The 24,374-nt window shown below is 39.0% G+C and overlaps 1 protein-coding gene across 4 annotated transcripts in view; it reads right to left on the reverse strand.

Annotated features, from left to right (window-relative positions):
* Positions 1-445: 445 nt before the first annotated feature.
* The window catches only part of ZC3H12C (zinc finger CCCH-type containing 12C), a 75,628-nt gene continuing 51,699 nt past the window's right edge, over positions 446-24,374 (reverse strand). For all 4 annotated transcript variants that reach the window (XM_014530780.1, XM_014530779.1, XM_005883174.2 and 1 more), the window contains 4 exons: positions 12,549-12,688; positions 9,477-9,711; positions 8,261-8,367; positions 446-7,652 (listed from right to left, as the gene is read on the reverse strand). In XM_014530780.1, the coding sequence (XP_014386266.1) occupies positions 6,259-7,652; positions 8,261-8,367; positions 9,477-9,711; positions 12,549-12,688 (1,876 nt within the window). In that variant the 3' untranslated portion in view covers positions 446-6,258. The remainder of the gene's footprint in view (positions 7,653-8,260; positions 8,368-9,476; positions 9,712-12,548; positions 12,689-24,374) is intronic.

Genomic DNA, 24,374 nt, shown 5'->3' on the forward strand with positions numbered 1-24,374 from the left:
TGAATATGTGAGGCCATCAAGAGCAATAGACCATTTTGTAATTGTGACGATATTTGAAATAGAGTATTTGCAATTCATAAAGGGAAACGAGCCTACTCAGGGCAGGCATTAGTAAGGCACTAAGCTTCACTCATGCAAGGGATGCAGAAAACTAGAAAGATCGATACAATAAAGACCTCCAGGTCACAGGAGGCAACACAGGAACCTCAAGGTGAAGAGAGAAACAGCTTCGGTTACTCACGGACAGATCTGAGCCTTTAATCCCGTTTCATAGGAACTAGCGTGGCTCTAACTCACTGATACTGAACATGGGCTTCTCTGCAGAGACTCATGTTAGTAACCACTGGCTGCCGGTGGGTGGGGCCAGGGAAGGGCGCCTTAATGCACACAGCACCTGTGCTGCTGCATGAGGTCCATTTCTTCACGAAACAAAAACAAACCACCATAAGAAAAATGAATTTTTTAATTATTTTTTCTCAGAGGCAGAATCACATAGCCGTTTTGATACGATTTCCAGTAGGTCTAAAATACTGCTTTTTGGAGTTGTAAAAATTCCATTACAGAAACACACAGAACAGACACAGGATAAACAGAAATCACATCAGTTGATCAAATGGTTGTTCTAAGGATGTTCTCTGCCTTATTTTCCTATAAGAAAAGTTTGAAGGATCCGATCGGAAACTGCTGTCCGCATACAAGTAGGCTTTGGAAAAGGAAAGACCAAATCAGTAACCTGGCTCACTTGCAATGCTGTGTGTACATCTGCAGAAGTCTGCATGTTTGTGGGTGTTCTGTATCAGCTGGGAAATTTATAATTTTAAGGAAATCTAAAACATATTCTTTACAAAAACAAACCACTGCTCCAATGTCCTTTTCCCTTGAGACACAAGCGGCGTTAGGAACGGGTTCAAAAGCTTTCATGTACAACCATTTGTTATGCATCTGAGATATCCGGACGGAAAATTGGCAAACTGGTCCATGGTTTAGAAAGTGAAACGTTACAAATGTTATAAACAATTAAAATATACGCAGACATCTTAACTGCTAATGGTCAAAACTTTACGTTGTTTTTAAATCTGAAAAACTAAGGACTTTGGGGAAAAGCCACTCCTAACATACAACAGTATTACTGTAATGGAAGTAAAAAGCAGGTTAATAGACACAGTAAAGTAAAAATATGAAGTAACCAGTTACTGTTAAAAGCTTGAGTTGTAGTCCAATTTTATAAGAAAGTATGACTACTTAAGTGGATTGCAATGTTCAAGACTGATGGAAATGATGTTACTCATGTAACAGTTTATAGAACACTGAATGAACATGCTCCGCAGGGTGTGCGCCCAATGAATTTAAAATTACACATGATCATGTTAAGAATACCATTCACCAAGGGCTGTCCCAAGGCATCTTTAAAAAAATCTACACCAAAGGTTTGGACAGCGAAAGCAGCGATACACTCTGTTTCTTAGAGACACCAATACAGTAAATGCATTCACTTTTTAGCTACCATTATACTAGTCACAATTTATAACCTCACAGAATATAATATATGAAATTACAATATATTTATCTTCTTTAAAACCATTTTTAAAGAAGGGCCTATCTATCCATTTTTAGAAGTCAAAAACCAGCAGAAAAATGTAACTGATAGATGCAGTCTTTAAAATATTTTGTGGTTAATTATATGCTAATTTTCAAAATACAACAGAATTTTTGGTCCACGAGGCCCGTAAGAAACAAAAGGTAGGTGAGGGAGTCCCATTTATCAATAGAAATATAAAGTTCATGAAAAAATTTCAATACTTATTAAAATATCTTTTTACAGAATGCTTTTTTTTTGGTGGTTAAACATAAGAAATCTCACTAATAAATAATGGGTACGAGCTGGTAGGACCCATAAATGAATTAAGATGCTTTAATATGACTGTGTCACATTCTTCTTTTGAAGGCCATTAATAAATGATTTTCTTTCTATGTCAACTGAAATACAATTATTTCTTATCATATATCAGGATTTAATGCTTAACATGTCTGTTTTCTCCCGGTAGGGCAGAGATCAGCAAACTGTGGCCCACAGGCCAAATCTGAATGACTGCGTGTTCCTGTAAATTAAGTTTTCTTTGCACACAGCCACACTGACTCACTTATATATTGTTTGTGGCTAATTTCATGCTGTAGGGGCAGAGGTAAGTAGTTTATAGAGACCATATCATTCATTCTCAAAGCCTGAATTATCTACTATCCAATCCTTTATAGAAAAAATTTGTCAATCTTTGTCTAGGGGGTTTCCCAGACTAATCTAAATTAATGCATGTTCCTCTACTTCCACACCCGTTCTCTATTCTAATACATGTGTGAAGTTCATGTACTTTATACTTAATTGTATTTGTTGGTATATACCTAGGAAGCCAACATCCTAGCCGGGCTCCCATATTTAATGTATTTCGAACATAAGCACTCCCTATGGCTATGACCTGTTTGACTTCCGGTCACTCTGGAATGCTTTGGGAGTTGGATAATAAAATGGGTGGGCCATACACTAACAGAATGGCCAGAAAACTGTGCATCTTATTTCATCATGAAGAAGGAAGTTGGATAGCAAAAAGAATAACCCAAATCAAATATACCTTAGGGCAAATGCCATTCAACCAGGAAACACAGCTCGATAGTTTTACACATACACACACACACACACACACACACACACACACACACACACAGCCACCCTCCCACCTACCACAAACTGACAGCTAAACATAAAGTATATTTGTTTTATAAATATATTACTGTCTATATACATATAGATACATCCATAAAAGGCATGTTAAATAATTATCTGTATAATCAATACTACTTTAAAGTTTTTCTTGCGTGTGTTTTAAAGTTACACACTCTATTAAAATTATCAAAATAAGTCTTTAAAAATACCAGAAATAAAGCCAGTGAAGAGTCACTTTCCATTCAAGTGTTTCCAAATCTCATCATTGGTCACCTGGACTCCAGACTTGGGCATGCACAGATCAAGGAAACACAGTTCAACTAAGGAAAAGTCAGCCATCAAAATTCTAACACCCTCCCATTGTTAATACTTCATAACAAGTATGTATATACATAAACATTCTTTTTAGTTATATTACATATGCTTATAAATGAATTCTCATGAAAACACAAAATTCTAGTTTCTACCAGCATCAAATATTTTATACTGGTTTGCATTTCTTTCCAATGTTTAGGTCAATGACAAACTCTATAGGGATACAGAGGCCATAAAAGGAGCCTGAAAACTTACCTATCACATGCGAGAAAGGAGGAAATACGAAGGGCCAGTTCTTGGCCAGTTGGGGACTATTTCCTTTGTGCTAAGACACAGAAACAATGAACTGGCTAATTGCTGTGTAAAGTACAGTCAACTCTCAGAAAATTCCAACCGGAATCCTTTCTCCTGGCAGCTTCACTACTTACTAACCACCTCTCTTATTTATTAGCGAGTCTGGTAAAAGATAGGATTAAGGTAAAAGTTTTGGCTAAATTAAAGGTTTGGATTCAGCTATGGGTTTATTTTAATGGTGGATCCTTTTACATATTGCTTCAGATAATTAAGAATTGGATGTATCTAAAGTCTGCCAAATACCTGATTTTTAAGCTCTGGAAGCAACACTAGTGCTTCAATAAAAGGGGGAGGAGAGGGGCGGCAAATTGTCCTCTCGTCATAAGAAAATGGCTGTATCTTCACTTACAATTATACTGAAGGGTTTCAGTGTGGGCAGCTCAGAGCTCTCCACTCAGGACAGGCGTGGCAAGCCCCCCATTCCCCATAGTCTAAAATCCATGAAGCAACGACAGATTGTTAGCTAAAAACATTTAGAAGGTACAATTAAAGGTGTGATACACATTTCACCTAAAATCTCACTTAAATAAATTTAGTAATGTTGGCCAGAATCTCCAAACAATTAAGATATTAAAGTTAAGAAAATGGAAGCAAAAACTACATGTACATTTTAAAAGTGATTTCACACTAAAAATAAGAAAAAGACTTGGAATATGACTGAAATAAAAGGTACCATGCATTTGTAACCCTATTTTTGGCACTGGTTTCGCCTCTACATTTAAGCTTGTCCTACAGAGAGTGACCCACGAAACAAGGAGAACAGGTTCACAGGCGAGGGGGGCGCTCAGGCAGACACCCCCGGAATGGTGTGTGGCTTCCTCCGCATTCTTTCTAGTTACAGACGAGAGCCACACTTGCTTCAACAACAACAGCAACAACTGTGTAGAACACCACTTTCCTGAATTAAGTTTGCTGAACACGGTTCAGATTATTGGATATGTCAATATGCACAATGCCTTTTAGAAGCATTTACTGTATACCCAAACCCTACTTCATGCAACACACAGTGTCACACAAGTAGTGAAAATGTTATCCTAGTCAAAGGTGCTTGGACATTATTTTCAGGCAGCATTTTACCTTTATTTTAAGTTCACACTAGATGTTTTTAGGAGAAAGAAAATGCCAATAAATTTATTTAATATACTTTAATATATTATATAAAACTAGGACAGACACTTTTATTTACCTAAATTGTTACTTTAATTTTCTACCCTATTCTAGACCTCAATTTTACTTAAAAAAATTTGTATTTAAATAAGGGATAAAATGTTGCCCAAAAGTCTAATCATGTTACACTTTTGTGTTTTAACTAGATCTACAAATCAAAAAGTTCTTATAGTTAAAAAGATACAATTTGTATCAACAGTAAAAGGTACTTTCTGGTTTTTCAGGGCTTTACTTCGAACTGTAGCATGTGGAGTAATCAGAATGCCCAGGGCATCTCGGCAGACTGAGGAAACAGATCGGAACGAGTCATCACACTACGTAAATTCAAAAACTGGAGGCAACAGGGAAGTCATGCCAATCACACAACTGTCTGCCACTGATTGCAGTATCTACCTTCTAACCGATGAAAATGAATTAGCATCTAGCAAAACCCATGACTTTGAAACCAGAAATATCCCTTACTAATACTAAAACAGACTTTAGTCTGTATCTAAAACTACACTATTTGTGGCAAGAATCTGGCCTTAATAATATAATAGGCTCCCCCCCCCATAAAACAACCTTCAGGAAAATGGAAAATATACAGTATCTTACAAAAATGTTAAGTTACCATTTACAACTCCTCCATCGCCATTTCCATAGTGCAGTATCAATAAGTGTTGCATATTCTCAACACATAAAACCACCTCAGGCCAGCCTTGATAAACAGCAGGAAAGCTAGAGAGTATATTAAATATAAAAGTTGCATTGAGAATAATTAGATTCATTAAAAACAGGCAAGTACTGCGAAAGGGTTACTTTATCCAGTTTTGTTGTGCCCCCAAACAAAAAGACAAACACATTAAAAATACAGGTCAATGGAAATCTAGGAATTCAATTCCATTTCTACTATCTAGAAGCACATCATAGCTGGATTGCAAAGCTCGAAACTGTAACAGTTACGGCTTTTGCCTTATTCATAAAATAAAAATGGAAACATTTTTTTCCCATTGATTGCATCTGCTTTCCTTCAAATCTGCCATGTTAAATTAACTAATTACGTAACAGACAAAAAAATCTGAACAAAAATAAAACAATAAAAAGTGCCATATTGTAAGTCATTCTAGTATATACTGTTACCCTTTTCAACATAAACTGGTAACTTACATTTGTTTAAAATATAGTCAGTGCTGTAGTATATCTTTGTTTCTATAAATAATGATTATAGCACAAAGAAGCCCACTTTCCCCAAATAAAAATAACTTAAAAAGCTGTAAAAGATTCAATTAAGCTTGGCTTGAAAAAATAGTTTGCTAGGTCTAGTCAAATGTTCAACATTCTGAAGGTATTGTAATTGCTTGCAATTGATAGAGAAACACCAAGTTAATAAAACATGAAATAAGGATAAAAAGTGCTGCATATAAACCCCTGATGCACCAAAGATTAATATCAAAGATCACATCTAATAAATCAAACTGGAAAAATTTCCAGCCAAGGATATAGCTTTAAAAAGGAAATGTTAAAAAAACGTTTGAATGTAAAGCAATCCCGTGATACTTCCACTATGTGGGGCTATACATACAGGTTCCATGATACAGTATTTCACATAAATGGATACTATATAACCTCCTTGCTGAGAAGGAGATCACATGTGCTATTGTAGCAAACCTCCCTCAGCATTTGAGCTGAACAAAAAACTACTAAACACCACAAAGATGCATCATCTTTCAATAGCCCAGCTGCGATTTCTCCACTAAAATGGCCGCGGCTAGCTGCTGGGCGTCTGTCACGTGAGGGTTCCTTTTCATGACGATTCTCACAAGGTCAGGTGGGAAGATGTTGCACAAGTTGATGTAAATCTTCTCTCGGTTGTCCGGATACCTCGGGGGATCCTGTGGCAGCCCGCAGTACGGTATCCGCCAGGGGGGCTCCTGCTGCTCAGGTAGGCTCTGGAAGGTGAACTGCTCATAGCACGGCTGTGTGGAGCTGTCAGGCAAGGAGTAGGTCTGCCGATAGCCGTACGCGTCAATCCCGTACCCCTGCCTGTCCCAGCTCCCCAGCCCCTCCTGGCGGGAGTAAGGCTTTCTCTGTCTTGAAGGAGAACTGTCATACAGCCGAGAGTCAGAAATGCTGTCTAGTCTCGTGGCCACTAAGGACCGCCCCAGGTGTGGTGCCTTGTGTGCTGAACTTGGAGGAGAGGGGTACTCGCCAGGACAACTGGACCGGGCTCCCACAGCTGGATGCTGCAGGTGCATAGCCAGATGGGGAAGAGGAGGCTTGTGATGGTACTTTGGTTCTTCGTGACTGTAACTTTGCACTCTGGTTAAGGGGTCGTGGAAATTCTGCAGGAAGGGTTGGGAATTAAGGCGGCTGTGAGGGTACATATGCTGACACTTTAAATTCTCTTCGAGTTGTGGGTCGGGAGAACTGACGTAGGACCGGTCGTTGTAGCCCACGTACGAGTCACTGCTCCCACAGCTCATGCTCCCGTCACTGCTGCAGTCAGAGGCTACAGAGCTGATCCTATAATCTGTGTCCAAGGAAAAACGCCTTTCAGGACTTCGTGGGCCTGAGATACTCAGATTTGAATATGCATTCAACATGGAATAATACCCAATGTCAACAGGGGAGTCACATTTGGGGTACTGTTCGTAAGGCATTGGCGTTCCATGATTTTTGGTTGTCATCATTATTGGAGGATATTGTCCCTGTGGTCTTTGATCCTGAGGTGGGAAATGAACTCCAGATGGAAGGCCATTGCTTAAAGATGTAGTGCTTTGGGGTTTTGCAGTTGAAGTAGCCGGTATACTCACTAAGGAGGGTACAGACCTGGTTTCCAATTTATTTTTGGTGGGAAGCTTTTCCTCTAGGTCTGGGTAGGCCTGAGTCCTGATGCTCGGGTCCGACTGCCTCTTTGGGGCGCCTCGCTTGCCGTCGGCAGAGCTGTCAGCCTTGGTGCTGCAGGGGACGCTGTTGCTTTTCACCAGTCCTCCTTCGTTTGCAGTCTTGGCAGCCGTGTTTCTTGACATGGCACGAAGTTCATCGGCCACCGACCGCTGGGGCTGACTGCCCCTTTCCGGGTGATAATATTTGCACTTGTGCCCATAGGTGCACTTCTTTCCTGCAAAGAGGAAGATTAATTAGGGAAGGAGCACGCCCCAGGTCCCCAGCACTCAGCCCGGCACGACGACTCGGACTAGTGAAAGAAACAAAGGCAGAAACTGAGGCACACCCAGTGCTCCTCACTTCTGAGAAATGCCACCTGCAGTCTCCCCTCTATTAACAGCACTAAGAAGCTGGCCGAATGACTAATAATCGCCTCCAGAGTTTTGGGTTAATACCCTGTGTCCTCAACTCAGACCTACCCATTCTCTTCCAGGATGACTTTATAATAAGGTAGGACATTCTGGAAAAAAAAAAGTACTACTGTAACGTGATGAAGCCGTTCTGATCTGATGTGTATCTAGATGTAAGAACTCCAAATTCTGATCTACCTGAAAACTTCATGTAGAATGAACTACATTTTCGAAACTGAGTTTTGGGTGATGCATTGGCATTGAAGCCAATTAGGTAAAAATAATTACTTGTTCATGGTTAGAATGTTTTCTTAAGTTTAATTACAAACAAAAGAACTAACACTATGCCATCCAAAATTAAAAATGATTATTAAAAATTTAACAACATACTGTGCTCTAAAGGCAGATATTAAATACTCATAAAGCAAGTTACCGTATGGGCAAGGCTGCTTCTTGTGTTCGGGAACAATAGGTTTCTTCCTCAGAAAATTGTCCAGGCTCGGACCGTGCCTGCCAAGAGGGTCATCAGGGGGCATGAACCTGTCACGAGTAAAATACAAAATTATACTTAAGTAGGAAGTTGATCATTTAATTCTAAAGACAGTGCAAAGATTTATTACTCTAAGGTATTTTTTTCAACGTTAATCTAAATACTTTGATTCAACATTTACAGGATAAAAATATTAGTGTACTAAGTTCTCTTGATAATAACAAAATTAAAATGTTTCAGGCTAAACTCCTATTTGTTTTAATTCAAATAAGCTTTGAGTCAAACATGTTCTAATTATTTCTTCCTTCCTCTCAATCTTGGGAATTTGTAAGGATTTTAGAAAACAATCCCAAGGACTTTTTAAGAGAGTTTTATAAACATCAATGCTGTGAAGCAGTAGAAACAGGTGGGGAGCGACGAGGGGGCTGCTGAGGAAGAGAAGGGAGATGAAGTATAGACAGACGGAGGACGGCAGCTAATGACGCCTCGCAAGTCGGAATCTGCACATGTCATCTCGTTTCATGCTAACAGGATCCCTGCAGCATTAGCGCTGCGTTGCAGGTTAATACACTTTTCTAATTCAGGTTTAGGTAAATGAAGTTACTTTCATCTAAGTTCGCATGGTGCAGCCAAGATGTCTAACTCCATAGTCCATTCCCTTCCCACTCTCAGGTGCTTCTCAGCTGATGTAGAAAATGTCTTAAGAAAATAAACATTATTTTGGATCGATTGTCCAATGGAAGCAAGAATTCATAGTGTGCATAATGAAAAGCAGTTATGACTGCAAAGTTCTGTTACTAGTTAAGTTACTGTTTGAACTTGAAAGAAACCAAGTATTTACTCATAAAATGTGAGTAATTTATGAACTCTTAAGGGGGTGTCAACTTTAAGATACTTAGTAACACTTAGCAAATATTAATATAAGAACAATATGGCAACGTTAAAAGTTTAAAAATAGAAGACAGTCACTCAATCCTACAATCTTAATACAATTAATTTCACTTATGTGTTGTATTTTAGTCATTTTTCTGTATGCATACTCCATTTTACAAACACAAATTTTATGCTTTGTCTTTAACCTATGCTTCAATGTTTAATAGCTTTTCATCATCATAATTCAGGAAAGCAGTATTACTTGTAAGTAAATGGTTTTACTCACTTGTCATTGACAAATGAATACATTAATAATCGCTCATCTATGAACTTCTTCCACTCTGGTTTTTCATTAGCCAAATCCCTGTAGTTATCATTGGACACAATTATACCGTCGGACTCGAAAGCCAGCTTCACGATGAACCTGTCATCGTAGCACACCACCCGCCTGCCCTGGACTCGCCGGGACGGTGTAAACACCAGGATTTTCTCCTTCTCTAATTTACGAAGAATTTCTTGATCTGCAGGGTAGAATTTCAGGAATAAATACATATGTAACACATGTAGCAACTTCACACAATGTGAGTTTTTATGAGATAAACTGGATATATGTAATCCTTTCATAAGGGATTATTATTTTACAGTTTATGGGTGTAGCAAATTGGAAACTCCCAATATTTTTCCTTCAGGATTTCTAATGAAAAAAGCTTTAAAAATAGTCCCCCTCAAATGAACTTTAAAAATATAAAACGTTTAAAACTTCAAAAACGTTTAAAAGTTAAGAAAAATTAAAAGCATAAAACTTAAACATGACTGAACAACTTGTGAATTAACTGGAGTTACTAAGTTTTTAAACTTCTGTCTCTTCAGCGGACAATCACTACATGCCTACTTGATGGCATACTATGCTAAGTGTTAATGACCACCAAGATTAATAATGACCTCCCCTCCAGGAGGTCTCAGGTACTGGAGTGGGTAAACATGTAAATTAGTATAGTAACAAGGGTTGTAATTGCCACAACAGAAGGACGAGCAAGGTATGAGGGAGGTGGGATGGAAGGGCAATATGGGTCAACTAGCTCTGAGACTGGCATATAGATCTCATGATGCTCCTGATAAAGTGCCAAAGTTCACGGAGACCAGAACTTTGGTTTAGAAAAGCAGCAGAGGAGTGGAAGAAATGTGGGCTTTGAAGTCAGCAAGTCAAGGCTGAATCTCAGGTTCTGCTGCTGTATGTGTATGGCATCAGTCCTACTGCGCCTGTTTCTTCGTGTCTTCAAACGCAGCTGGTGGGCTCTGAGGAGCCAATGAGTTACTATGCGTAGAAGCACTTAGCATAGTGCCTGGAAAGCTCTCAATGAACACTGTGTTCTTTTACTTAATGTTGTTTAATAGATGTATGTAATTGTTGCTCTCTTTTAAAAGTAACAGAAAACCAATACAAAATTAAGAGCCTAGTCTCAACTACAGGATCTGTCACCTTAGAATTATTTTCTGTGTTCCCTGGACAAACTTTTTAAGGGCAGGTGCCATGTCTCATTGATCTCTATTTCCACCAGCACTCAGCACATCAGTAGATAATATCTACGAACGAATACATGAGCTACTTAACCATGTCCATTCAGAGGTCTTCCAGTTTATTTATGTTCATGAATAACCCACTGTACTTTATTTGTAGGTGTGTTTAGTCATATAAGACATGCCTGGATCCTCACTAAAGTGCCTGAAGGAACCAGGGTGGTGGCCATCATCTTGTTTCCTTAATAGCTAACGAGAAAAACAGGACACTAACTAGGATGGTAATTAGTGATCACTGATTAGATGACAACTAGTTAGGATAAGTAACCCTAACTTAAATATTGGGTCAGTATAGCCAGTAAGTTAATGGAATTTCTAGTTCCTAGCATAGTACCCGAGTCATAGCTGAGTACTTGCTTGTTAAATATTTGATAAAATCAATGGAAGACTGACTGGCAAAAGAGCTGGTCTGAATCTAGATCTGAGAATTTAAAAATGTTTCTTATCAAGTTTATTTATTTTTTTGCTACAGTGAGAGATATGGGACTATTCATTTTCCCAGTTTTAGTCAGGAGGACGGTTATCCTGGAGGAAACATCCAACCCCTGACAGTTCGTGTGTGCGCTCAGAGTCCGCTGCATACTGAAGGGTTCCAGATGCACATGCTGGTGTTTCAAACACTAAACTTGGGTGCAACCCGCACTGTGTATTACCCTTTACCTTCTTTTTAAGAAAAGTATATTTTTATTGATATCAGGGAGGGAGAGAGATAGAAACATCAATGATGATAGGGAATCACTGATCGGCTGCCTCCTGCACACCCCACACTGGGGATTCAGCCCACAACCTTGGTATGTGCCTGACTGGGAATTGAACCATGACCTCCAGGTTCATAGGTTGACATTCAACCACTGAGCCACGCCGGCTGGGCAGTCTTTTTCCCTTCTTGATCTCATATTCTTTCTATGCTCAATATGTATATTTTTCCCAAAGACTTATCCAATGTCTTGGTACTACTGGCTGAATTATGCCTACCTCTCCCACCTTATAATTTCCACAGGCCACGGTCTGATTCCTTGGCTCTGGACTCCCCACCATAACTCACCTATCTATTCTTAGGGATTTAAGGATTATAGATAAAAATAAAGTCTTAAAATGAGACCAGGGAAATGGTAAGTGGTCTGTCCATTTGTTTTTGGTTGTGAAGTGCATTTTCTTCACCCAGTTCCTCAGTTTTTGCTCATGCTGGAGGTGCAGGGAGGAGTGAGAATCACTTGAGCAAAATGTTCAACAACAATAATTAGCAGGCACAGTGGACATTTTTGGCTGAAACTCAGACATTTAGAAATTACAGAATAATGCAAAACACAGATACTTTATTGGGATAGAGTGTTTCCTTCCACCTGATACCAGACAGCATATCCTGAGTCTCAGATATTTTTTGATCTGTAGTCATTATAATTTGATTGTCACCTAGTCTAATTTTTATAGTAGATGAGAAAATTGTGGTCCAAAGAGGTTCTGTCTGTTGCTCAAAGTCCTGTGGCTAGTAAATGGCAAAGGCAGAATTTGAATCTAAATCTCCTGACACCTAGCATGTCTCTAAAGGTCAGAATTTCACAAAATTTGAAGTAAAAAGTTTCAAAATTCAAACAAAACAAAAACTCAGCTTATGTAGCAAGGATGACTGTTTAGTTAACATAAAATTAAAGTTAATTTTCCACCCAAGGCAACGTGGCAGTCACAGTCTGAGGAAACAGAAACGGGCCGACACGATGCTCAGTGGGAGAGTGGGCAGTGCCAGTACTCTGAAAACTGAGAACAGAGCTGGTGGGCTCACCTGTAATGAGAGCATCAGGCCGGGACTGCTCTTTTCTCCAGGCAGGAACAAAAACAGTAATGTCTCGGTGGCCTCTTTCCAAAAACCAGTCCACTGCCAACTTTATTCCTCGGCAGGAAAACACTTCTTTGTTTCCGTGGCTGAAAGATTATTTTAGAACACTTTACACAACAACACCTAAATTTAACTTAATTCAAATTCGAAAACAGGAATGATCACATCATTACAATAGTAACAGGAGCTTTCAAATTTGAGATGGAGTTGAATAGCTCAGAGAAACACTAAGATAACTTAGAAGTTGAAAATCTGTGAGAAAAAAAAATTAAGAAAATTGGGATGATTATTGTGCGGAGAATAATAAAAAAATAAGTTTTCAAATGTAAAGTTGTAAAGGGCAACAAGTCAGAAAGATACATGCTCTTTTTGACCAGAAAGGGGCCTCAAACACAGCAAGAATAGTTTCAGTCAAATGTAAAAGAGAAGTCATAGAAAAAAAATCTAAAAACAGTAGAATGGAGCCCAGTGGGTGTGGCTCAGTGGTTGACCTATGAACTAGGTCATGGTTCAATTCCTGGTCAGGGCACATGCCTGAGTTGTGGGCTCAATCCCAGGTAGGGGGTGTGAAGGAGGCAGCCGGTCAATGATTCTCTGTCATCATTGATGTTTCTATCTCTCTCTCCCTCTCTGAAATCAACAAGAATATATTTAAAAACCAAAATAGTGGAATGGAATTCCTATTTGTTTTTAAAAAATTCCTTCTCAAGAGTTCTTATATTTCAATATAATGAATAAGTAATGTACAAAATTTATTAGGTGACCATGTAAAACAACATACATGGGAAAAGTATGTCCACAGTGCTTAGTCTCATACAAGAAACACTTTCCATGTCCTTCAATGAAAAGACACCTGGTTTCTATTTAACACTATTGTGTTAGACAAGGATTAATGACGACACAAGGGCATTCAGAGCTGGATTAGCAGTTTCAGTGCCTAAAAGAAAATGCAACTAAGAGATAGTCATTCAACAAGTATTCATGCGGCACCAGGCTCTGCTTGTGTAATTTAGTCTAAGAATTCAAAACAACACTTCGGAGGTTTGTAAAAAAAAATAAAATAAAATAAAATAAATTTTTGTTTTGAATGCAGTGATTGCATTCTTTTAAAAAACATTTATTTATTTTTTATTGTTGACACTGCATTCTTTTATAGTTTGAGCTCTGAAGGCTGCGTTTCTTATCTGTAATGGAGACAGATATTCTTTGCTTCTTGCGCCTAAGGAAGGCTAAACGAAATAGGTGGACAAATGCTTTACTGACGTTTAGCACAAAGTGAACATGAAGTATATTAACATATTGTTATAGTGGTCCCCTGTGAAACACTGGACCCAGCTAATATGGCTAATCATTTTAAAGACAAAAAGGAAACAGGCCACCTTGTTTTGTAGACATTGAAGGCTATACATGCAAACCAGAGGCACTACGGTTCCACGCCCCTCCTAATGGTCCGGGGCAGGATCGGAGGTGAAATCAGATGTACCGGAAGTTTCAGAGAAAGGGGTACAGGATGGGGGACTCCGAAGTCACATTTTCTGTTAGAAGGGCTACCTGACAGCCTCACCAATGACACAAAGTGATGCCAGGTTTCATGGAAAATACATTTAATCAGTCTTCTGAAAAACTACAGAAAATGATGGCACCATCTTTTGAGAGAATATATATACTAACTGTTCCTAAATAGAAAAACTCAACGTGCTAAGACATAACCATCTTATTTTGCATGAATGCTCTGAAATCTAAGTGTATGACTATTTGCTGGCCATTATGCCATTTTGCTTACTCAGACTTGAGCATTAACCTGCTCTGGCGCTAAGAAACGATAGAAGCATTTTCTGCCCAGTGACTTCATCTGTAAGGGCGACTGTCACATTTCACTGCAGGAAGAGAAGATTCCACCTTCTATTTAAAGAACTTTCACACAATGTGGGTAAACAGCAAACATGAGAAAGGTTCACACAGGCTGAAACAGGATCCTGTACCATGCACTGCTGACAGTAAAGGTTGTTCTCATATCCTTTCTTTCCCCTCTGCCCGCGCCCCCACGCCCATCCCACAAAACCTCACAGGGAGAAAACGGGAGGAAGGAAGGGCCCACACTGTGAAAGGGAAATGGAAACGTATAAAGAACCTGGGTTTCTAAGCAGATGGACCCACATCCATCTCTGATCTTGTTATCAGAGAAAAAAGACGCTTCCTCATTTGTTTAAGAAACTGTAGTCAATTTTTCTGTTATTTGCAGCTACACACATCCTTAACTGCTACATTAATCAAACCATAAACCAAAAACACTGGCAAAGCTATACTAATATCAGAAAAAATATTTTATGGCAAAATTACTAGCAACAAAAAGTTATTACCTAATAGTAATAAAGGAAAAATTCACAAGGGAGCTATCATAATTGTGATCTCAGTCTCCATATGAGGATTGCAAAAGATCACAGGATTTCTAGAATAAATGGACAGATCCACAATCATACAATGAACAGATGGAGCAGAAAACATTTAGTGAGACTGTAGACTGGACAATGAACAATTACAAGCCTGATCTAATGGACATGGGCAAAACCCTGCACAAAAAGAAAGTCTTTTCAAGAGCACAGGAAAGACTGATGAAATTAGCTGTGTGCTACGCCACAGAACAGATTTCAACGGACATCAGACAAATGTATCACAGATAAAATATTTTGACAATGTTATTACTTTGAAGATATAAGGTTCTAGTTTAAAATGAATATTGCTGTTCACCAGCAAACCAATTAAAATAAAAAAATAATCCCATTTGTATCAGTAACAAAAACTAAACAAATCTAAAGAAAAAGGTAAAGCAAGAGATTTATAGAGAAGGTGAATATTGAAAACCTGTAGTAAAGGGAATAAACAGTGGTTCTCAACCTGTGGGTCGCGACCCCTTTGGCGGTCGAACGACCCTTTCACAGGGGTTGCCTAAGACCATTCTGTATATCAGATATTTACATTACGATTCATAACAGTAGCAACATTACAGTTATGAAGTAGCAACGAAATAATTTTATGGTTGGGTCACAACATGAGGAACTGTATTTAAAGGGCCAGAAGGTTGAGAACCACTGGAATAAGAGAAGACCCAAGTGAAAGGAACAATGAACCATCTTCCTGGAAGCAATACCCCAATTAATTTATAGTGCACTGCAACTCCATGAAAAATCCTCAAAAGGCTTTTCATGGAACTTGAGAAGCTGATCCTAAAGTTAACATGGAAAAACAAAAGGCCAAGAATAGTTCAGCAATTCTGAGGAACAAAAGAGGAGGACCTTCCCCACTAGTTATCAATACTTAGTATAAAACTACAGAAATCTAATCACCGTTGTATTGGTCTAGGCCAGCGGTTCTCAACCTGTGGGTCGCGACCCCTTTGGGGGTCAAACGACCCTTTCACAGGGGTCGCCTAAGACCATCGGAAAACACATATATAATTACATATTGTTTTTGTGATTAATCACTATGCTTTAATTATGTTCAATGTGTAACAATGAAATTGGGGGTCACCACAACATGAGGAACTGTATTAAAGGGTTTCGGCATTAGGAAGGTTGAGAACCACTGGTCTAGGCAAAGATAAAAAACAAACATAAAATATGTAACAGAAAAGTGAGCATAAAGTGACAGACAAGTATGAATGTTAAAAGTGACATTACAAATCAATTCAACAAACAGTATTAGGGCAATTGGTTATTTATATGGGAAAAGTAAAATTGTGTTTTTATCTTAAACCGTACACAAAAGTAAACTGTAGATAGATCAAAGATTTAAATTTGAAAGAAAATATTATAAAACTTTTAGAAGAAATGATAGGAGACATTCACATCAGGATAGGAAATACTTCTTAAGGAAGATATGCAACCCATGCTATATCAAGGAAAAGACTGATATATTTGGGCACATAAAACTTCTTTATGTAAAAGACTCCATGAACAAAATAAAAATGCCATAGATTGGGAGAAGGTATTGCAACATATAGCACCAACCAAAAGGCTAGTCCTTATCTATATATATAAAAGGCTAAGCGACTGTCTAACTGTCTGACTAGCCGGTAGGTATGACTCACAATGACCACCAGGGGGCAGTCACTCAATGCAGGAGCTGCCGAGCGACAGCAACTTTGCAGAGTGCCCTCTTGCACTCTGGGACCCCTGAGGGGATGTCAGAGAGCCAGTTTCAGCCCGATCCCCACAGGCCAGGATGAGGGACCCACCTGCTGGAGGGACTCTGGTCACTCCGCAGATGCCCTTCGAGCCACGGCGCCGTGCCAGGTGCGGCCGGCTGGGGAGGGCCAGCAGGAGGTTGGCTCCGGGGTGTGTCCGGCCTGTCTCGCCCAGTCCTGCCCCACCAGCCACCTTCTAATTAATTTCCTTTCAATGTGCACGAATTCGTGCATCAGGGCACTAGTAATATATAAAGTACTCCTAACATCAAGGAGTTTTTTGTGTAACAAGTTTTTTTTTTGTGTTTTTTTTTAAGGCAAAAGATATGAGCAAATTCACAGAAGAGGAAACCCAAATGACCAACAAACATGAAAAGATGCTCAATAGTGAAGAAATGCAAATTAAAGCCAAAATTAGACACCACTTCACACTCATCAGATTGGAAAAAATAAAGTTTGCAAACACCAGATGTTGCCAAGGATGTGTGAAAGCAAGAACTCATAGATTACAGGTGGGAGTGTGAATTGGGGTAACAATTCAGGAGGACAATTTGGCAAAACTTTATAAAGTTGAAGGCGTGTTTTCTCTAAAACACAGTATTTCACATTTAGGGTGAGGAAACCCAACGGTAACTTGAAAAGGTTTAATGCAGTTAGCAGCTGGTGTTCATCCTTGGCCCAGCCTTAGCTCTCACAAGGGGGCAGGCTAAAGTCTTATCTCCTGCAGGGAGAGGGAAAGGCAGACAAGTGGGGATGTGTAGGGTGGGTTCCTGAGTCTCCAATACTTTCCTAGCCAGTCTTTGCCTTACCAGGCCAAAGAAGTGAATGCTGACCAGGAAATCCCTGGAAGGGCTGCGGTTGCCTTAGCAGCCTTAGGATTCCTTGCCAGCAAAGGCCCAAAATCACCCCTTATAATTCCTATTAAAGTCCAAGTAGACAACTACCAACTGGGTCCAAACTGCAGATGGGACTTCCACAGACTAGGAGAGGCTGTGGGAGACTGACCTTAATCTAACCTTACTGAGTGACGCACGTTGAAGGATGTGACTAATCACATGTGCTGGATACAATATAAGGGGCAACTGAGGAGGTTCTGATAACCAATTATAAAAACAGTAAGCTGACAAAACTACGAAAAACAGGATGTCAGAGTAAGCTCAATGTACTTACTGGTGCAGAGTAACTATCTGCCGAGTGTTTACTAAAAAGGTTGGATGATATTTAGAAACTGTAGCTTTAATTTCATATAAACAGAGAAGAAAAATCATTATAGTTCTGTAGCCACTTTCAAACTATATCTGCATGAATTCAGGGTTATTTCTTCTCAGTACTAAAAATAGCTAATTCTAATTTTACAAATTGGCATGTTCCTTTGGGCCTCAAATTCTTTTTTATTTCAACCCTTTGGCAATAAGGATGGTCTACCTCAAGTGAGTGCTTTGCTGGGTGAATTTGTTGGAAGATATTGGCCACTTTTAACTAGTTAAGAAACCCCGAAGGTTTACTCAAAAGTGTCCCCTCAACTACTCTGGCTCAGTGGGGTCGGGCTCCCGGGGAAAATTCCCAATCCTCACTGCAAATTCTGAATTACTATTGAGCAAATGGATAATACAGGCTCGAAGGTTGCATGTGGTTCACCATTGGTTTTAATGGTAGCAAACGACAAGAAACCTGCCAGCAGGTCTCTTTCTTAAAAGCCTTAACTTACTGTCATGTTTGGAACAGGCAAGCCTATAAAATCCTGTTTTGCAATGGCCCGAGGAAAGCTCTTTCCTGGTATCTTTAGAGAGATTTTAGAAAAGACATTCATTAAGTAAAAGGACTACTGGTATCTCTGGATCCCAGGAAATGAACGAACTGGACAGCCATAAAGAATTAAGAAACTGAAAGCTCCTTTCTCTGTCTCTAGGTTCTCAACCCTTCTCTGCTGTTGCTCCTTTCACCCTTCTTCGCCTCAGTCTGGGACCTGGGAGATGACCATTGCTTGGCTGGATGGTTCCCAATAGATTTAGGATTTGGGGGTAACTTCCCTTTGAAGAGAGAGAATTACCAGCCCTACCTAAATGTTCTGATATGGATTCTACCCTTGAGAATCCTCTGGCACTCCACACGCAAAACGCTAGGGTAGTAGAAATGATTAACAGGAAGGAACAAGGAGTCTGAGGATTCAGATAAAAAGACTCCTAGAATGAAGGCCTCAGGTTGGCGAATGGTTGCTCTGATAACTTGGAAGAAAGGGAAACAGCAAAATGAGACTAAAACTGCAGTGCCATACAAACCAACTTACTTCTCATCTTAATGTGAAAAAAAATCAGCCCTATTCCTTTGGAGTCCCAGGGACCCGCGCCTTCTGTGAACTCACTGCTCACACAGGGAGCGAACCCTTTTCTCCCCCAGGATTGCTGGGTATATCAGCTGTGGTGAGAGTGCATACGCCCCTTTCCCTCGTTCACATTACCCACCCGAAGAGTCACCTTCCAGCGCTTGGAAAGCTCTGCCAAAATGCACCAGGGCTCTCCAGCACGTTGCCATCTGCAGCCTCTGCAGGATGGACACTGGCTGCTGCAAGAGTCTTGCCTCTTGATGACTCAGCTCGACTCATCAAACAGGCATCATGGGGCCAAAGATAACCCTCACAAGGGAGTACCCTGGGCTCGGGCACCTCCTCCAGCTCAGGCTGCTCCTCAGGCCTGGGACACCCACTGCGGGGAACTGCTGATGGCAGTCTTTGAAATCCTTCTGCAGCAGGTGACCTGGAAGGGCTGCCCTGGCACTGCTGCATGAGTCCCCATTGATTTCATCACTGGGGCCTTTTCTAACTTAACAGGGATGGATTCTCCAGCTCTGTGGTAGCCTTCTTGCTGGAATTGAAGTGAGAAAAGGTACTTGGATGGTAAGGATAGACAGTTTCTCAGGTACTGCCAATAGCAATCCAGTTTTGGGGGGAAATGGAGAAAGGGGAAGACAGAAAGAAACGCAGGGCTGCAGTGTTACCTGCCCAGTTATAATTATTCACAGAGGGAGGAAACCTTTTTCTGGGAACACCAACAAATAAGAGGACTCCGGAATGGAGAGTCAGTATGACACCACTGTAAGAAGCCAAGGACACTGGAAGAGGAATGCTGAGAGACTGGGGAAGACGCAGGAATGTGGCCTCCTTAACTATGAAGCTTTACTACCTCCACCAGGAGACTCTTCCCCCCAAGAAACCAGACAGGAAATAACTGGTAAATAGTGGAAACTAAGGAGCAAAATGGACATAACTGGAGAGCCCCCGAGCTGGGAATGGGAAGCCTTCATATGTACATTTCTTTTTCCTGCCTTAATCTTCTCCTGTCCTTTCTTATGGATCCTGGAGCCTTGCATTTTCTACTGACCTTTCTGGTTTCACCCAAACCCAGAAAAACACACACATTGTGGGTCTCTCTGAACAACCTTCCACCTGCTCTTTCTCCAATGAGGCCCCTGAGCAAAGAGGTCCTCTGTGAGAGGATGGAGTCAGTCTTCTTAATGCTGTGACCTGCTGGGAAGAGACCTGCTGCATAAACGAAGGGCTGCCCTCCAGGGAGAGTGTATTTGAAGCTCTTGGGAGACAAGGCACCGAGGTAGTGAACATGTGCTTACCTAACTATACGGATAGTAAACCCGTGCTGGGGTCTGGGCCAAAGTTTGGAGAACTCTAGAGGCTTTCTAACATCAATGGCAACTTATTGTTGATTTATTAGTCATTGCAACTTCCCCAACAGATTTCTATAATTCATTGAATTATAATTTCAGACAATCAGATGAAATTAATTTACAGACCGAGCTGTGAAAGGGCTGCTGGAGTCTGGACAGGGGTAACTGAAGTCCCATTACTTCCACCCAGGGACCGATACCCATTCAGTTTCAGAGACAGCAACCCCCTTTGAATTTGAAATTGGAAACCAAGGGAAGCTAAAATGAACACAATTTATCTTTGACAAATGTAAGACTTTCACTGGCATAACTTTTCATTATTACCCTAACTTATTTTGCCTTACATCTAATGGGATTATATTTAATTTATTCATATATACTACTATAACTAATTTGAAAACCATATAAATTCTTTTCTGTCTTCAACAGAAGGGCAATTCAATCAACAGTCAAAATAATATATTTGCTACATCTTTTATCAACACCATATATACTCCCCCTAGAGCAGTGGTTCTCAACCTTCCTAATGCCACGACCCTTTAATACAGTTCCTCATGTTGTGGTGACCCCCAACCATAAAATTATTTTCGTTGCTACTTCATAACTGTCATTTTGCTACTGTTATGAATCGTAATGTAAATATCTGATATGCAGGATGTATTTTCATTGTTACAAATTGAACATAATTAAAGCATAGTGATTAATCACAAAAACAATATGTAATTATATATATGTGTTTTCCGATGGTCTTAGGCGACCCCTGTGAAAGGGTCGTTCGACCCCCAAAGGGGTTGTGACCCACAGGTTGAGAACTGCTGCACTAGAGAATTGAAGTATACTTGCTTAGTAATGTGCCATTATATATCACCAATTATGGTTAATAGGTCATAAAGGCATATTTTGTAATGCAGAGAAAAATGCAGGGAAACACATGTTTTAATGTACTTTGGAAGTTCAATATGGAACCCTAGTATTTGATATATCTAGGAGATATAATCTCACAAATTATACTTTCTTAAGTTATATATACACATATCATTTTCTAGATTAACCACAGGACAGGAAGAGTTATTTCAGAATTATAACTGTTCTCTTCCAGTGGCAAACATAAGGAGCAATAAAAAAAAAGGAAATTTAAAAAAAGGGAATGAAGTAATTTATTATTAAAGGGAACCCCCTCTTTTTATTTTTCATGGCATTGAAAATAAAAGGGAGAACAAAGGAATCTCTTTTTAATTATCTTATTTCCTCAATTTGATTTTGCTTTAGTTTTTGTTTTGAATTAACATATTACTTATAATGTTATACAGAACCTTGAAAACCATAGGTGATTTTTACTTTCTTATATTCTAAAATTTATGTACTAATATGATAAAAGAAAAGCTATTCATAAAAAGTCTTTCCATAAATCTAAAATGTAATTATAAAAATTAAACCTAGAATGGCATATTTAATACTACTACCAATGAATATAATATTAGTGCTACTCCTCCTAAAACTAGTACTACTACTAAATAGAGATGGCTTTGATGAGTAGGCCAATGCAGTGAAAATATAGCCTCATTATGCATAAACAGAGTTGGACATATGAAAATAGATTTTAATTTCAAAGGATTCTTAGAAAAATGGCTTTAAAATGCTCTTCATTAATATATTTTCCATGTTTGATGACTGTTACAAAGAAATTCTTACAGCCTATGTCCCTGAAGCAGAGAAAGGCTTGCAGCTGGATAGCACCTTCAGTATGGAAACCAGGCACCTGACTTCCTATCATTGTTGTCTAAGCAAAGTTCATATTGTATTTGAGAACATATTAACTTCATGTGCTGACTCATGGCATCTAGAATTCTTCCTTTTACTTTCTACAATTTACTTACTACTTATAATTGATTGGTGCTATTTTGTCACTCTTATAGCTGCTCAAATCTCTTATCTCTGATTTCTTTTCCAAGATTACTTTGAGGCTAAAACTAGTTATCGGGATGCTAAATACTGAACATACCACTAAAAAACTAAATCCACGCTCCCCTGCTACAAATAGAATTCCACAGTGTGGCTCAGAGGCCCTTCTGGGGGCAGGGGAAGCAAGTTTAAGTGGGAAACACAGCTCCACCTATGCACCCCAACTCAAACCGATCTCTGCTTTTGTTTGTTTTAGATACTGGGCTTCCATGAAAGATATGCAGGATTGTACTGCTTTGGAGGAAAAGAAAGTCTAAGAAATTAATGATTTAGGACAATGAAAATATCCGACATCAAAATTACCATGGAAGTCTTGACATGAAATACCTACTATTAGCCTCCAGTTGGTTACAGACATAACAGCAGTTTGGCTTAGAGAGAGAATTTTCAGAATGGGAGAGGGTAAGGAAAAAGAAAAGGAGACAGATTTCTTTGACCTTATAAGGTCCATAATTTGAAACCAAAGTTAATAATAGGAAGCACTTGTAGCTAATCCATATCCAAGGGGGTGATCAGTCTAAAAAAGCTGAAGAGAACATATCTGTTAAGTAGATGTAAAAATGTCTTCAATATTAACAAAAGTAGAAAGCATTGACTCTAGTCACTTTTTTCTTATTTCTTATAATTGAGTAACTTTTCCCATTTCTTATAATTACTAACACTAGTTAGGTGAACTGTAATTAACTTTATTCATATGAAATAGGACTATTGATGTTGATGTTTGCTAGGTTAGGGTTTAAACAAACACATTTGAGATAACAGTAAAGTTTATTGACCATTGGCCTATTAAAATTCATGACTGAAGACAACTAGAATTATGTACTTAGGGTTATAAAGAGATGCAGTGGAATATAATTGATATTTGCCTTTGTCAGACTCCATGTGATCTAACTAAACAACGGAAAAAAACTAGTTCTGATTCTGATTCTTTTCTTACTCTCTATGGATTTTCCTTAAAACAGTAAGAGAAATGGTATACCACTAAGTAACCTGTAATACCTATGACACTTACCTAAGAGGGAATGTGAGCTGTCCTTTAATTAATTATTTAATTAATATTAAGTCCCTACTAAGGGGCTTAAAACATATTCCAATGAAAGGCTATCCAATAGAAATACAATGCGAACCACATATATAATTTTAGATGCTCTAGAATAGCACATTTTAAAAAAGTAAAAAGCTGTTGACATTAATTTTAGTAATAAATTGTGTTTAACTCAATGTTTCAAAAATGATCATTTTAACACAATCAACATAAAAGTTATTTTACATATTTTTATACTAAGTTTTCAAAATCTGATATGTATTTTACATTTATAGAATATCTCAATTTGGACTAGATATGTATTTTTAATCCTCACCTGAGGACATTTTTCAATTAATTTTTTTAGAGAGAGAGGAGAGAGGGAAACACTGATGTAATAAAGAAACATTGATTGGATGCCTCCCAACTGGGATTGAACTCTCAACCTATGAATGTGCCCTTACCAGAATTGAACCTGCAACCTTTTGGTGTATGGGATGATGCTCCAACCAACTGAGCCACCCAGCCAGGACTGGACTAGACACATTTTAAAAGCTTGATTGCCACATATGGCTAGTTATCACATTAGGTTGTACAGGTTCATGACAGATAATTTCAATAAACTTTCGTTGAGGGACAAAAAACAAATTTGAATGAACTCTGGCAATTGTAATCTCTCCTACAGTCTAAACCAAACATGCAGACTAGGTGTCCAGGAGGATAAGTCAGTGCTGCACTTATCTGGCAAACTGGCAAGAGGACAGCAAATCCACCAAACAACTGGAGGCAAAATGGCCTTCAATATTTAATTGACATAGAAAGGAGTTCTCAATTTCTTATGCCTTCACAAACGAGGCAAAAGGCTCTGCACTTTTAAAAAGATTCAACAGAAGCTTAAAACCCATTTTTACAGACTGCTAAATTT

Source organism: Myotis brandtii, unplaced genomic scaffold, assembly GCF_000412655.1.
Source record: "Myotis brandtii unplaced genomic scaffold, ASM41265v1 scaffold775, whole genome shotgun sequence".
NCBI classification, from domain to species: domain Eukaryota; kingdom Metazoa; phylum Chordata; class Mammalia; order Chiroptera; family Vespertilionidae; genus Myotis; species Myotis brandtii.